Source organism: Artemia sp. Qi Xiang Cuo, chromosome 1 (assembly GCF_049724085.1).
Source record: "Artemia sp. Qi Xiang Cuo chromosome 1, ASM4972408v1, whole genome shotgun sequence".
Taxonomy (NCBI): Eukaryota; Metazoa; Arthropoda; class Branchiopoda; order Anostraca; family Artemiidae; genus Artemia; species Artemia sp. Qi Xiang Cuo.
The window spans coordinates 62,355,874-62,369,007 of NC_142794.1; the positions used below are offsets into that span (position 1 = coordinate 62,355,874).

The window sequence follows — 13,134 nt, forward strand, 5'->3', positions numbered from 1 at the left end:
TCCCAGTAAAAAACCCTGTAGTCCCAGTAAAAAAGGGTGTTCGACAAGGATCAGTCACATCTCCTTGTGCCTTTAATAATTGTATTATTGAACCACAGTCTACTATCAAGACAACATACATAGCTCGTGGCATAGACATTACAATGATAGCCTACGCTGATAACATTCTGAACCCCAGCCGCACAGTCGCAGGTACAGAGACAACCTTCTCCACACTACAATCAAATTACAGTCGCATTGGCCTTGAATTTAACCCGCGGAAGTCGGATATTCTTCTGTTCAACTAGCGCCAAGAAGAGGTCTCGTCTCTGAGGCCGGGAAAACTGTCTGTAGCCCCTGTATCAAAAATTATTTACCTTGGTTTACCCATTGGAAAGGATCTAAAAACTACCCGCTCCCTTCTTATTGATCATCTCCGTAAACGCCTGGCTTTTGCTTACAGTAGAGTAGTTTCATCTAAAATCCGCTTCAATCGTTTAATTTTGGCTTAACTTCATAACGCAATATCCCGTCCCCATTTTCAGTACCTAATCCAGTTTTGGAGAATGTTTCTTGAACCAAAGAAAAAAAAACTGGGATCTGCGTTTCTTATGCATGCGAAGTTCTTGTTTCGGCCTCCTCCGTGGACAAGAAATTCACACCTTGTTAAAAATTTTAAAATTGCGGACCCAACGGCAGCTATAATTGAACAAATTAAACAGTACAACGAGAAAGTCTCTTCCCACCCTTGGTACCGTTTGCTAAGGCAGTAAATCGCAGTCCATTTAATTTTATTTGCACATCTCTTGTCATATTAAGACTTTTTACCGTCTCTTGTCATATTTAGACTAGTTGATTGAGTCCGTTGATTTTGAATTGAAATTATCTAGTATTTTGCTGTAGATTAGGTTAGTTGAATTGAAGTTATCAATCATATTGCTTATTGTTCTTCAGTACTTGGGAGTTTAAAAAGTAAAATATCTTACATATATATATATATATATATATATATAATATATATATATATATATATATATATATATATATATATATATATATATATATATATATATATATATATATATATATATATATATATATATATATATATATATATATATATATATATATATATATATATAGCCTGTGTTACCACAGGCTTGTTACAACCACCCAGAAAAAATACAAATTCTTCCTTAAAGTCATGACCTATTTAGATCATTCTTATGGCCAGTCATACTCATTTTCTCGCAATCGCTTGTAATTTTCGCTACAGCTTATCTTCTAACCCCTTATTTCTTGGTTCTCTCTGTGGCATGGTGGTCGGCGTTTACCCCCAGAAAATACCCCCCCCCCCGCCCCACGTGAAGAATAAGGCTTTCCAAATTTGTTTCACGATTTTATTCATTTACTCTTTGCTTACAAGGCAGCAAAAAAAAAAATCAGAAATTTGCTTTTTGATTTGGTCCCTTTCAAGTTTCAGTTTTCAGATTCATTTTTTTTATTTGATCCCTTAGTGACAGGTCAATATTAATTGCGTATTCAGTTAGGGCCTTTGAATGAAACCAAAAATTACTCATTATAAATTATTTTAGTTCTTCTTCTGTCATTTATATTTTCATTTTTACAGAAATGAATTAAAAAGGAACAGAGATTAAATATATAAAAAAAAACTGAACAAAAGTTATGAGCGAAGCCAAGACTCGAAGATAAAAAAATAGATATTATAATGAATAATGAAATAAAAGTTAAAAGAAACAGATGTTACACTTAATAAAAAATTAAACCAATAATAAACTTATAGTCAACCAAAATTAAAACTGGTTTAAAACTCAAACTTTAAAAGAACAGAGATTATTAAATATATGAACTAGTAAGTCGTCCCCATGCATCCCAAAAATAATTTTAAAAAAGGTATTAAAAGACAGGCATTAAAGTTAAAAGAAAGAGATATTAGACTTTATAAAATATGAAAGCAATAATGAACCTATGATGTACCAAAAATAAAACTGACATTCAACTCAAAACGCACAGAAATTACTTGATATGTGAACTGAAAAGTCATCCCCCTTTCACCCCAATTATAGTATCAATTGCACTTTACTGAAAAAAAAAAAAAACGTATCCAGAGTGAAGGGTGTTACGAGGCTTCAACACCACCCCCCCTCACCTAAAGGTTCAATTCTACTTGTTTATTTATATTTTAGTAGCTATTTTAGAAAAATAGTATTTAAGAAAAAAACTAATTTTAAAAATCGCATGTTTCAGACGAAGAAAGAGATGGAACACAGAAGGATAGAACAGATGAAAAATGTTGTGAAGCAGAACTGGTTATTTGAGACTTCTTAAATTTAAGAAAAGTTTGATTATTTTTAAAGGCTTTAATCCCGTAATGACCGCCTGTAAAAACACTAGTCAATTACAAAATTGAATTTAAAATCCTGTCAAAATAGATCAGACGAAGAAAAGAGCGACAATCAACGCCAATTGGGACACAATATTCAAATAATCTATTTAAAGTAAAAAGCTCACCCAAGTTGTCATTGAAGACATCCATAATAACTCTCTGCAAATGCCACCCGCATCACTTCCTTCTTCTTCAAAATCTAGAGCAAGTTGTTTGTGAAAATCCTGGGGTCTTTCACGATCGATCTCTTTTAACTGAAATAAAAAGAAATAATCGACAATGACGTTATTACATTAAAAAAACCCTCATGTAATAGAAGAGAAAAAAAAGAAACCCCCAACTAGCTAAACTAATTTTATCATGCACTGAGTCCATCTTCTTGATTTTCTACTTACCTTACCTTTTCATTCAAGCATTCTCGTAGCTACAAAGGGTTCTCTACCCACATCCTCCAGAAAACTTTAGACAAGCACAATTCTTTTTAGTTTATTTTACTTGTGCACCCCATCGACGTCGTCCATCCCAAATTGCTTTGCTGCATCCATGTCGGCAGAAAAGAGAGTTTATTTATTGTCCTCAGATGTATCACTGACGAGATATTCATTATGGTCATTAGTTAAGTGACCAGAATAGAATATAATTGTCACTTCAACGTTTGTGCCTTTTTTGCTTCTATTGAGGTTAGTCATTAAGACTTCCAATTCTTTTTAAGATTTCTTTGTGAGGTTTTACTATCATTCAGATATACTGTCCTGAAATACTATCAGATATACGCTGTCAGTTAGATATTGATGGTAGGTGAACCAAATGTCTGGAGTTGCTGAAATACCTATAAAAGCATCCCTAGACCGAATAGAAAATTACTTAAACTACAAATTGCTTGAGATAAGCGCAAAATGTTATCTGTTTTAAATCTGTTTAATGGCCAATAAAACTGGAAGCACCTTAAAAATAAATAAATAAATAATCTGAACTTGTGAACAAGCAGAAAATCGGATAAAAGTAAGATACAGATTATCGAATAAACAAATTGGAACCGGAATCTTAAGAAAATAGAAAACTAGAGGAAACTCCTTATAATGAAGGTATTGAGAATTAAGAAAGATCACTTCCCCTCCGCCCATGGGCGCCCATAAGCTGAATTCCAGGGGGGGGCAAACCTCATCTAATTGGCACTTTTAATGCTATATAATAGAAATCTCAGAACAAAAATATAAAAATAAGGCAGCATCATTCAGCAAGAGGGGGGGGGGGAGCCCCCCCTCATATGGGCGCCCATGCCACCGCCCCGCATCCAGTGCTCTTTGGAAACTCCCGATAATGAAGGTATTGGGAATTAAGAAAGACCACTTCCCCTCCGCCCCTCTTCCAGTGCTCTTTGGATACTTCCTATAATGAAGGTATTGAGAATTAAGAAAGATCACTTCCCCTCCGCCCCTCTTCCAGTGCTCTTTGGAAAGTCCCTATAATGAAGGTATTGAGAATTAATAAAGATCACTTCCCCTCCGCCCCTCTTCCAGTACTCTTTGGAAACTCCCCATAATGAAGGTATTGAGAATAAAGAAAGATCACTTCCCCTCCGCCACTCTTCCAGTGCTCTTTGGAAACACCCTATAATGAAGGTATTGAGAATTAAAAAAGATCACTCCCCCCCCCCGCCCCTCTTCCTGCTCTTTGGAAACTCCCTATAATGAAGGTATTGAGAATTAAGAAAGATCACTTCCACTCCGCCCCTCTTCCAGTGCTCTTTCTGCTACTTGAGTACTAATACTTTACTCTTAGTAGCTGCTCCTGCATTGCCCTTTCTTTGTTTTTTAGTACGAAACAAAATCAGACTTGATTCACATTTTCAGTTGTTTTTTTTTCTGCCGTTATTCAACAACTTTCCTTGGGTTTTTATTATTATTTCTTTTAAGTTTCTTTTTTCTTTGCATTGAAACGAAAGAACGGAAGTCAAAACATCTACTGTTTTCTTCAAATATTTGTCAACTTTTTGAACAAACAACCCTTTGTTTCGCACCATTATCGTTTTGTTAGTCACAAATGGTAATTTCAATTATAATTAACATAAAGTGCAAGCCTTTTATTAGTGGCTAAGCATTAGCTGCCTTTGTCTATTGTTAAAAATTGAATCCATTCGTTTTAATTGAAATCTGATAAATGTTGTAAAAATTAAATTATTATGGAAGATATTTGAGTAAGACCTAGAGTAAATTACTAGCCAACTACTTTTACTTCCCTCTAGTAGAGTGTCATCTGCAAAATCCCCAATCTCAAGGCTAACTTCATTAAATTGACTGAAGTTCTTCATTAGGACCATTTTAGCACAAGGAGTAATAGTGAACCAAGCATGTCGCAATAGGCTCAATTCAACTTTCCGCCAATATTTGTTCCTATAGTTCACCCCTATAAGATTTGTTCTATAGCGATATTGCGATTCATCTGATAATTTGCAAGATATTCGGTCGTTATAAAATTTGAAGACAGGTATTATTCCACTCAAGCATAAGTTTGCTGAAATTACAAGCTTTTCAGCCACTTGGTCTGCTCGTCTGACAGCCTATAAATAAAGTGCCAAAATTTAAGCTGGGACGGAGTTTGTTTCTGTCAATAAACAAATTTATCACACAATCCCAAGGACTGTTATAAATTTCACTTTGAGTTTCAGGTACATAAATTGCGAATCCAAATCCATGAATTCAGTTAATGATAGATCACAGAAAATGGTCCTTATACTTCATACCTGTACTCACATTTTAATGTTATTTCAAAACTATTCCTCTCTAATTTTACACCTCGGAAAAATTTCCTCCCTCAGACCATTTAATTCCTCACAACAACCCAAAAAATGCAACAAGTCATCTTCCACATCAACACACATTAAGCAAAAATAAGGACCTTAATCCAACTTCCTCCTCCACAACCTTTTCTCCTGTCACACAAGCACTCTTGGTATGCTACCTTTAACAGCTTTACTGAACCCTGTCGAACTTATTCTCAATTTGAAATCCAATCAAAACTTCTAAATTACGATCATGAATAAACACATGCTTTAACTTACTACTGGAAATCTCCTTCATTAATTTAATGCCGCTTAGGCCTATTTTTCTTAGACTATTTCTTGGTGCACTCCAAATCGCCCTTAATCCTCTATTCATCATTAGATCTATATGGCTACCCCACCTACCATTTAATAAAACCTTACACCCTAAGTATGCTAACTAATTTGGGTTTACGATTTTTTACCATTTACATACCAATTTTCCCTAAATTCCAAATAGTTCCCCAAACACTACAAATGCTGACTTATCAGCATTTAACTTTAACTGCATCAATGCTAAGTTCTCATTGTTCAAATCTGAAAGTCTTTGCAATTCAGCGCCAAGTTCTGCTACCAATAGAATGTCATCAGCGAAAAGAAGAGGAACAAGATCTATCTGATAATTCCACAATAAGTGCAGCCCTATTATTAAAGTACTCTTCTATGTCGTTAATAAATAAAGACAACAGCCTAGATGACAAAATTAAATCCTTGCTTAACCTTTCTATTACATTTGTTTACTTAAAAAAAAAAAAAACATTTTTCAACTGAAGCTACTATCCTAACTACGGTACACATTGTTACTAAAATCTTAACAGATCTACATGGTAATTCCAATTACAACATTATTAAAGTCTCTTACTATGAAATCTAGATGACAATCTTCTTGAACTTCAAATGGACGGCAATTTATCAAATTATTGGCATAATAAAGAAGTTTAAGCCAATAAATGTATCCAAAGATTCGTTCAGCCTTGTAATCAAAAGCTGTCCACAAGTGTTTCCATTCTTCCCTTATATCATTACCGGCAATACCGTAATAAACCATACATCTATATCTACATAATTCATTATCAATAGATTTGTGTATGGCCTTGACAAGTTTGTTCAGGTATGCTGCTGACTGCCTTGCGAAAAATCGTACCAAACAGGCAGCCGATTTTGGACATAAAAGGAGAATTAATCCAGAGATCTCTGGAACGAGTGAATATTCGTCATCATCGTAATCATCAAGCACTGGTAACTCACAAAAAATTACAATTATGTTCAATACGTTGCATATTTCTAAGGGCTTGCCTGAGCAGAGGACCTTGCCTGTGGCCAAGTAATAGTGTCTGAGAACAGTTTCGGGCCTACGTGATCTACTATCACGGTGGTAATCGGGGTCAAGAAGAAGTGGTACATTTTTAAACTGCTCCATCATCCAATCATCCAGCCGAAGACCCTTTGAAAGAGTGCCACATAATTTGTCAATGCTGCCTTTAAATAAATGTGCAAACTTTCCATTGGAACAAACCTCGGCCTTCATCATCAGCACATAGAAGTGACGCAGATACTCTACATCCACTGAAAAAACAAAGTTCGATTTCACATATTAGAGACATACTAGTAGAGAATTAATATTAAAAAAGGTAAAATTTTTAGGAGTTTTAATAACATATTTCTTCTGTGCTATAAAACGTTAAGTTTGGCACATATTGACGGCAGCCCTTCAATAATTTTTAATAGTAAATATTTTAAATTAACAATAAATAGTTTTCAATTGATTGATCTGTTATCGCCGAAAACAAAGCTCCTTCTAAAAAATGCCAGCCCCCCCCCTCCAGGAAATTTTCTGGTGAGGCGTGTCACCCCCTCACTTCATTTTTTTCTACCTGTATTTTGTTAAACATGAGAATCTAATGCTTTAGGCTACATAGAGAAAAACCGTCGAAAAGAAAAACTGAACTTCTAAACAACGCAAATACAAAGCACGTAATTGCTCAAAACAACATTTACATATCTTAGACGACGTAATAGTGCTGCCTAAGTAAAGTAAGAAGTTGAAACAATTAATTATTTGTTTATTTTCTATTTTTTTTTTATTCACCAAGGTGGTTCATGTGGAATGAGTGCATATCTAAAGTCTTCAGTTGATTGGTGACGCCCGCTATTGCTGAAACAAAGCTTCGGCTAGAACTTGCCAGCCCGCTTCCCGCCTCAGGATATTTCCTCGCGAGGCTTATTACGCTCTGCCTCGTCTTTTCCCATCTGTGTAGTGTTAAACGTACGAATTTAACATTTTAGGTAATATAGGGAAGATCTTCACAGTGGAAGGGGCACTATCATCCCACTCTCCATAGCACAAATAATAAAGGTATAGACCAAGTATTTTTCCGGAATTTAGGAGGTATTCAATTTAAAATAAGATTGTTTTTGATCACTTGCAAACATAAAGAAGCGGAGTATAGGCCAGAATATCCCAGGAAGCCAAGTTTCCCAAAAAAATATTATTTTCAATTTCAATTTCTAGGGTAAACTGCAAATTTCTATCATAAGTATTACGATGATTTAAAAAACCCTGAAGTTCACTTTTCCCGTAATTCCAAAGTGAAATTACGTCATCCCTTTAGCGACTGCAATATATATAACTTAAAAATATGAGCTTAATGCCCAAATTTCGAGGTTCTCGACATAAATATATGCCATTATCCCAAACATAAAGATACTCCTATTGGTAGCCCTTTTATTTTCCGATAAAAGGAATCACGGAAATGAAAATACATTGAAAACTTATTACAAATTTTAACTAGGGTCATTGAAAATTCACAATCAATTCCTGTTGCTGAATCTTTGATTAAGTGGTAATTCTCTTCAATTTTATTTTTGATAATTGCTTGGAAATAGCTATATATTTGCTTGAAACATCTATATTTGCCTGGAACATCTATATTTGTATACATGAAAACAATGTCAAAACTACAAACTATTGTTTTTTCTGATATACATGTGTCATGCATATCACAAGTCATCTTCCACATCAACACACATTAAGCAAAAATAAGGACCTTAATCCAACTTCCTCCTCCACAACCTTTTCTCCTGTCACACAAGCACTCTTGGTATGCTACCTTTAACAGCTTTACTGAACCCTGTCCAACTTATTCTCAATTTGAAATCCAATCAAAACTTCTAAATTACGATCATAAATAAACACATGCTTTAACTTACTACTGGAAATCTCCTTCATTAATTTAATGCCGCTTAGGCCTATTTTTCTTAGACTATTTCTTGGTGCACTCCAAATCGCCCTTAATCCTCTATTCATCATTAGATCTATATGGCTACCCCACCTACCATTTAATAAAACCTTACACCCTAAGTATGCTAACTAATTTGGGTTTACGATTTTTTACCATTTACATACAAATTTTCCCTAAATTCCAAATAGTTCCCCAAACACTACAAATGCTGACTTATCAGCATTTAACTTTAACTGCATCAATGCTAAGTTCTCATTGATCAAATCTGAAAGTCTTTGCAATTCAGCGCCAAGTTCTGCTACCAATAGAATGTCATCAGCGAAAAGAAGAGGAACAAGATCTATCTGATAATTCCACAATAAGTGCAGCCCTATTATTAAAGTACTCTTCTATGTCGTTAATAAATAAAGACAACAGCCTAGATGACAAAATTAAATCCTTGCTTAACCTTTCTATTACATTTGTTTACTTAAAAAAAAACATTTTTCAACTGAAGCTACCATGGGGGAAAAATTTATTGTATAATTGTGGGGTGATTTTACAATTCTGTTTTAGCTGCTTTAATTCATTTACAACATTATTAGCAAATTGATCAGAAGGATCATGAGTTCTCACTTTATATGTAGTTTTGTCCTTTAAATGTGAATAGATTTTGTTGTCATAATCTGCTGTATCCATGACATCAAGTGAATTGCATTTGTTTGCTTTGGTTATTATAATAGACAGATCTTTGCAGAGGTTAGATAATGTTTTTATGTTGTGCAAATTTTCTGGTATAAAACTGGTAGGAGAGTCTCCAACCAATTTTAAACCATATTCATTATATTCTTCATATACAATCTAACTATATATAAGGATTGTTCTGGGTAGCCGGCTGACTGACCGTATTTCAAACAATAGGCTGTACGAAAAATGTGGTTCCATACCACTCTCTGGGGCTATAATGAAAGAAAGGTTGAGATGGCTAGGGCACGTTGTGCGGATGAAGAATGACAGATTGCCGAAGATTGTTCTTTTCGGCCAACCGTCTAGGGCTTAACGGAAAGCAAGTCGTCTTCGTCTGGGGTGGGAGGACGTCATAAATAAAGATTTAAAGGAAATGAGAACGTCGTGGGAGGGTGTAAAAAGGAAGGCTTTGAATAGATTGGGATGGAGGAGGAGTGTGCGCAGCTGTTGGCCTCAGGCGGTTTGGTGCTGTGGTTAGTTGTTAGTAGTAGTAGTAGTAGTAGGTAATAGCAGTGAACCTATTACAAAAATAGACCTTTAAGGCTTGCTGCCAAAAAAGGAAGATTAGCTTTGAAAACTTGTATTTAATTATTATATTTCATTTGAAGGAATTTTATCATCTCACAACACTTTATTTATCAGTCCTGGTTGAACTTCGTTGAAGTAATGATGCTAGGACTATTCAAAAAGTTTTTTAAAAATATTTTTAGTTTTAAAGTTTGCATTTTAATGTAAGTTAATATATATATGTTTTTGTTGGTGTTGTGCTGAAGACAAAGGGTCGAAATATCCACTGAATTGAATTTGACTGTCTTGAGAAAAATGTTCTTCATTGTTTCTAAGTGCTTTTGTTTGTTATGAAAGACAGTGTGGTCTTTGTTGCTATTTATGCAAATATATAGCTCCATTTTTTTCTAAAGTATTATATTTTCATCATTTTTTGGTATTTTTCATTAGGATTAACCTAACTTCACTTCTTGAGCGTTGGCGGTATAATACTTACTCGCCGATTAAAGGGATTCGTCCTTTTGCCAGGAATTTTTCCCATTTAAAATTTGTTGAATTTTGCTTCATTTGGTATATAAACCCTGCATGAAGGCCAATCCTAATATTAACACAATAAGATTAAAAAAACATTGTGGAAGAATTGGATTTGCCATTCAAGACTTTTCCTAAATATAATCTTCTTACTGTAAAAATTGCAGCCCCTCCCCTCTAACCCTATGAATGAGACAAAATTAAGCTATAGAGTATATTCAAATTCGGAGAATAGTTGATTAAAGCGGAAATGACCCCAAAATATGATTCATAAAAAATTGCATATTATAGCCAAAAGTTCAAATTCAGTTATTATTTCAAGATTGTTTTCTTGTTACGTTTCATATTATTTTCAGACTTATTTTTTTACAAACTTTGTGGTCTTTATTTCTTACTCTGCTACCTGATACCTGTGTTTGAATATTGATCAAACAGTTTGGGCTAATGAACTGTAAGTAACTCGACCTAACAGCAACCAAAACTCTAAAACAGAGCAATTAAAAAATAAAAGAGCTGTTTTTGTCTTTGATATTCTTCTATTTTACCTGGTGATGTATCTTTTCTGAAATATCTCTTCTCGTGAGATGTATGTATCTCTTCTCTTCTGCAAGAAGAGATGTATCTCTTCTCACAGTGCTGCTTTTTAAAACTTGTTCAAACTAAAAGCTCATTGAGTTTCAATGTCACTATGTGAAAATTGAATTTTACATTGTTGTTATCCTTTGTCCTTGTGGACAAGTTTTTACTTAATTCTCTTCAACTGAAAGTGAATATTTGTCAAAATCTCGCAAAAACAGCTAAATTCTCTAAAAACTGTTTACTCGTCAGTTGAAAGAATCTTGAAAGGGATGGCAGCTATTAAGGTGTACACAAAGTTAAAGCAGGTAATGGGAGAGCTGGAACATGGTAGTAGCCTAATAGCATTTTTTTGTACAAAAACAGCCACAGTACAATGTAGCAGCAATTCTCTGTTTATTTTGGGGATTAGGGCAAAACTAATATCAATGGTTCATAATCCATGTGACTGCCAATCAATATTATTGTCCCAGAAAATCAAATGATTCTTTTTACAGTTGTAGAATAGTGATCAATTATGCAGTTGGGTATGAATTATTTTTATAATAAAAATAGCATTGGAGTGTACAACTCCATCCATTTAGCAACAGCAGTAAACTACATAAAGTATACTTCAGATTTTGAATACTATACTCCACTAGCAGTATTAGAGTAAATATGATACAGTACTTTTGGTAAAATGGTACATATAAAATTATGGAGTATGATATTTATGGCTAGTATATGGCTTGCTACTGAATTAGATAACATTGTTAATTGTGATTTAGAAAACTATTGACATTTCTAACTGCAAACTATACTAAGTGGAATTTGTTACCTTTCATCAACTTTTATCCATAAACATGCTTTTTGCTCAAAGCAAAGCTATCAAAACAGAATTTGTACTGCTAAGTGTCAGCAGTTTTGGAATTCTGCTGCTGGTAGCTTTGAAACTTTTGCACACCTGTTTCTGGCCTTATTAGACAGTAGGGAAACTACACCTTGTCAATGTTTGCCATCATTGCTCCCCAAAAGTAGAAGGGTGATATCTCCTTGTTTCTCCTCACCAGTGACTGGAAGATGGGTTTTGGCCAGACCAATAACGTCCCAATGTACCGTTTTATCTCTTGGTACTGATGCATTATATCTAAACCAGTGCTATAAACTGTACAAGGAAACCAGACACAAAACCAATCAAACGGTTATTTGCAAGAGATAAATGATTTCATTGCGTGGTTTCTAATTGAGTTTACAATATTTAAACAATTGTTTTTTGGGGTTTAGGGGGGGGGAAGGTACCTAGGTTAGGTTACGTATTTAATAATATGCTATGCTTTAACCACCACCCCCCACCCCCTAATGTGCAAATATATAGCCCAAATGTGTTTCTAAACTATTATATATTCATACTATTTTATTTATTTCATTAGCATTAACCAAAATTGACTTCTTTCATGCATAGCGCTGGTTTAGATATAATGCACCAGCACCTATCTCTTGTAGGATTAGGTCCCATTTCCCTTGTTTGGCAAGGGTTCTAGTGTTGAGGGTACCTATTAACATAGTTATTTTGGAAGAACAATGGCCTCCAGGTTTGGAGTTTGTCAACGTACATTTATTTGCGCAATTTATGGTTGTTGAGTTGTCTGCTGCCCCAGATAAGGTGGTTCTTAACGTATTGCCGTTGATTACCCTGGACATGGTAGCACTGGTTCTCATGTTTGATCTCTTGTTCATATTCAGCAATAAAAGCAAAGAAGGGGTTTCTTACCTGGCTTCAGAACAGTGGTAAGCCACTCCTCTCTGTCCCTAGCAGGAGCCGACTGTATCTACTAACAATTGTTTGTCCTTTTGGCAATCTGCAAAATGTAGCGATAAAAGAACTTATATTGTGGTAATGGGAAGATTCGCTACTGTGGTGATAGAAATTTCTCCTATAGCGCCACTTATAGCGCTGGAGATTGTGTCAACTAGGCTGGCGCCGCTCTCAATTAATGAGAGAAAATTGAATATGTAGACATACAAATGTGGCTTCTTCTGTCTTGAGCTATCTGGAGATCAGATTCCTTTGGGAGCATTTACCTTGGAGACTGGCGAACTAATTACCTATTATCGGACTAGACTCAGACATACAAGAGAAACAAAAACACATATAAAAAGACAATATATTTATTGAACTTACATGCTTAGTTGTAGAGAAACGGGTCACTTCAGTGACAATAATGGTGACCGAGATTATTTGCGGTACTAACCGTTTCAGGTCTCAATTGAGATTAAAATCAAAAAACGCATTTACCCCACTCCCAAACGCAGTTCTTTCGTCCTGCGCTCTAAGGGCTGCCTGCCATTGGCTCACGTGCCCCAAG

The 13,134-nt window shown here is 34.9% G+C and overlaps 1 protein-coding gene across 1 annotated transcript in view; it reads right to left on the bottom strand.

The window, feature by feature from the left end:
• LOC148956571 (uncharacterized) overlaps positions 1 to 12,586 on the bottom strand; it is a 68,732-nt gene extending 56,146 nt beyond the window's left edge. The window contains exons 1-3 of the mRNA XM_089085970.1: positions 12,540 to 12,586; positions 6,070 to 6,773; positions 2,512 to 2,640 (exon numbers count right to left, since the gene is read on the bottom strand). Coding sequence (XP_088942096.1) covers positions 2,512 to 2,640; positions 6,070 to 6,738 — 798 coding nt within the window. The 5' untranslated portion in view covers positions 6,739 to 6,773; positions 12,540 to 12,586. The remainder of the gene's footprint in view (positions 1 to 2,511; positions 2,641 to 6,069; positions 6,774 to 12,539) is intronic.
• Positions 12,587 to 13,134: the final 548 nt, after the last annotated feature.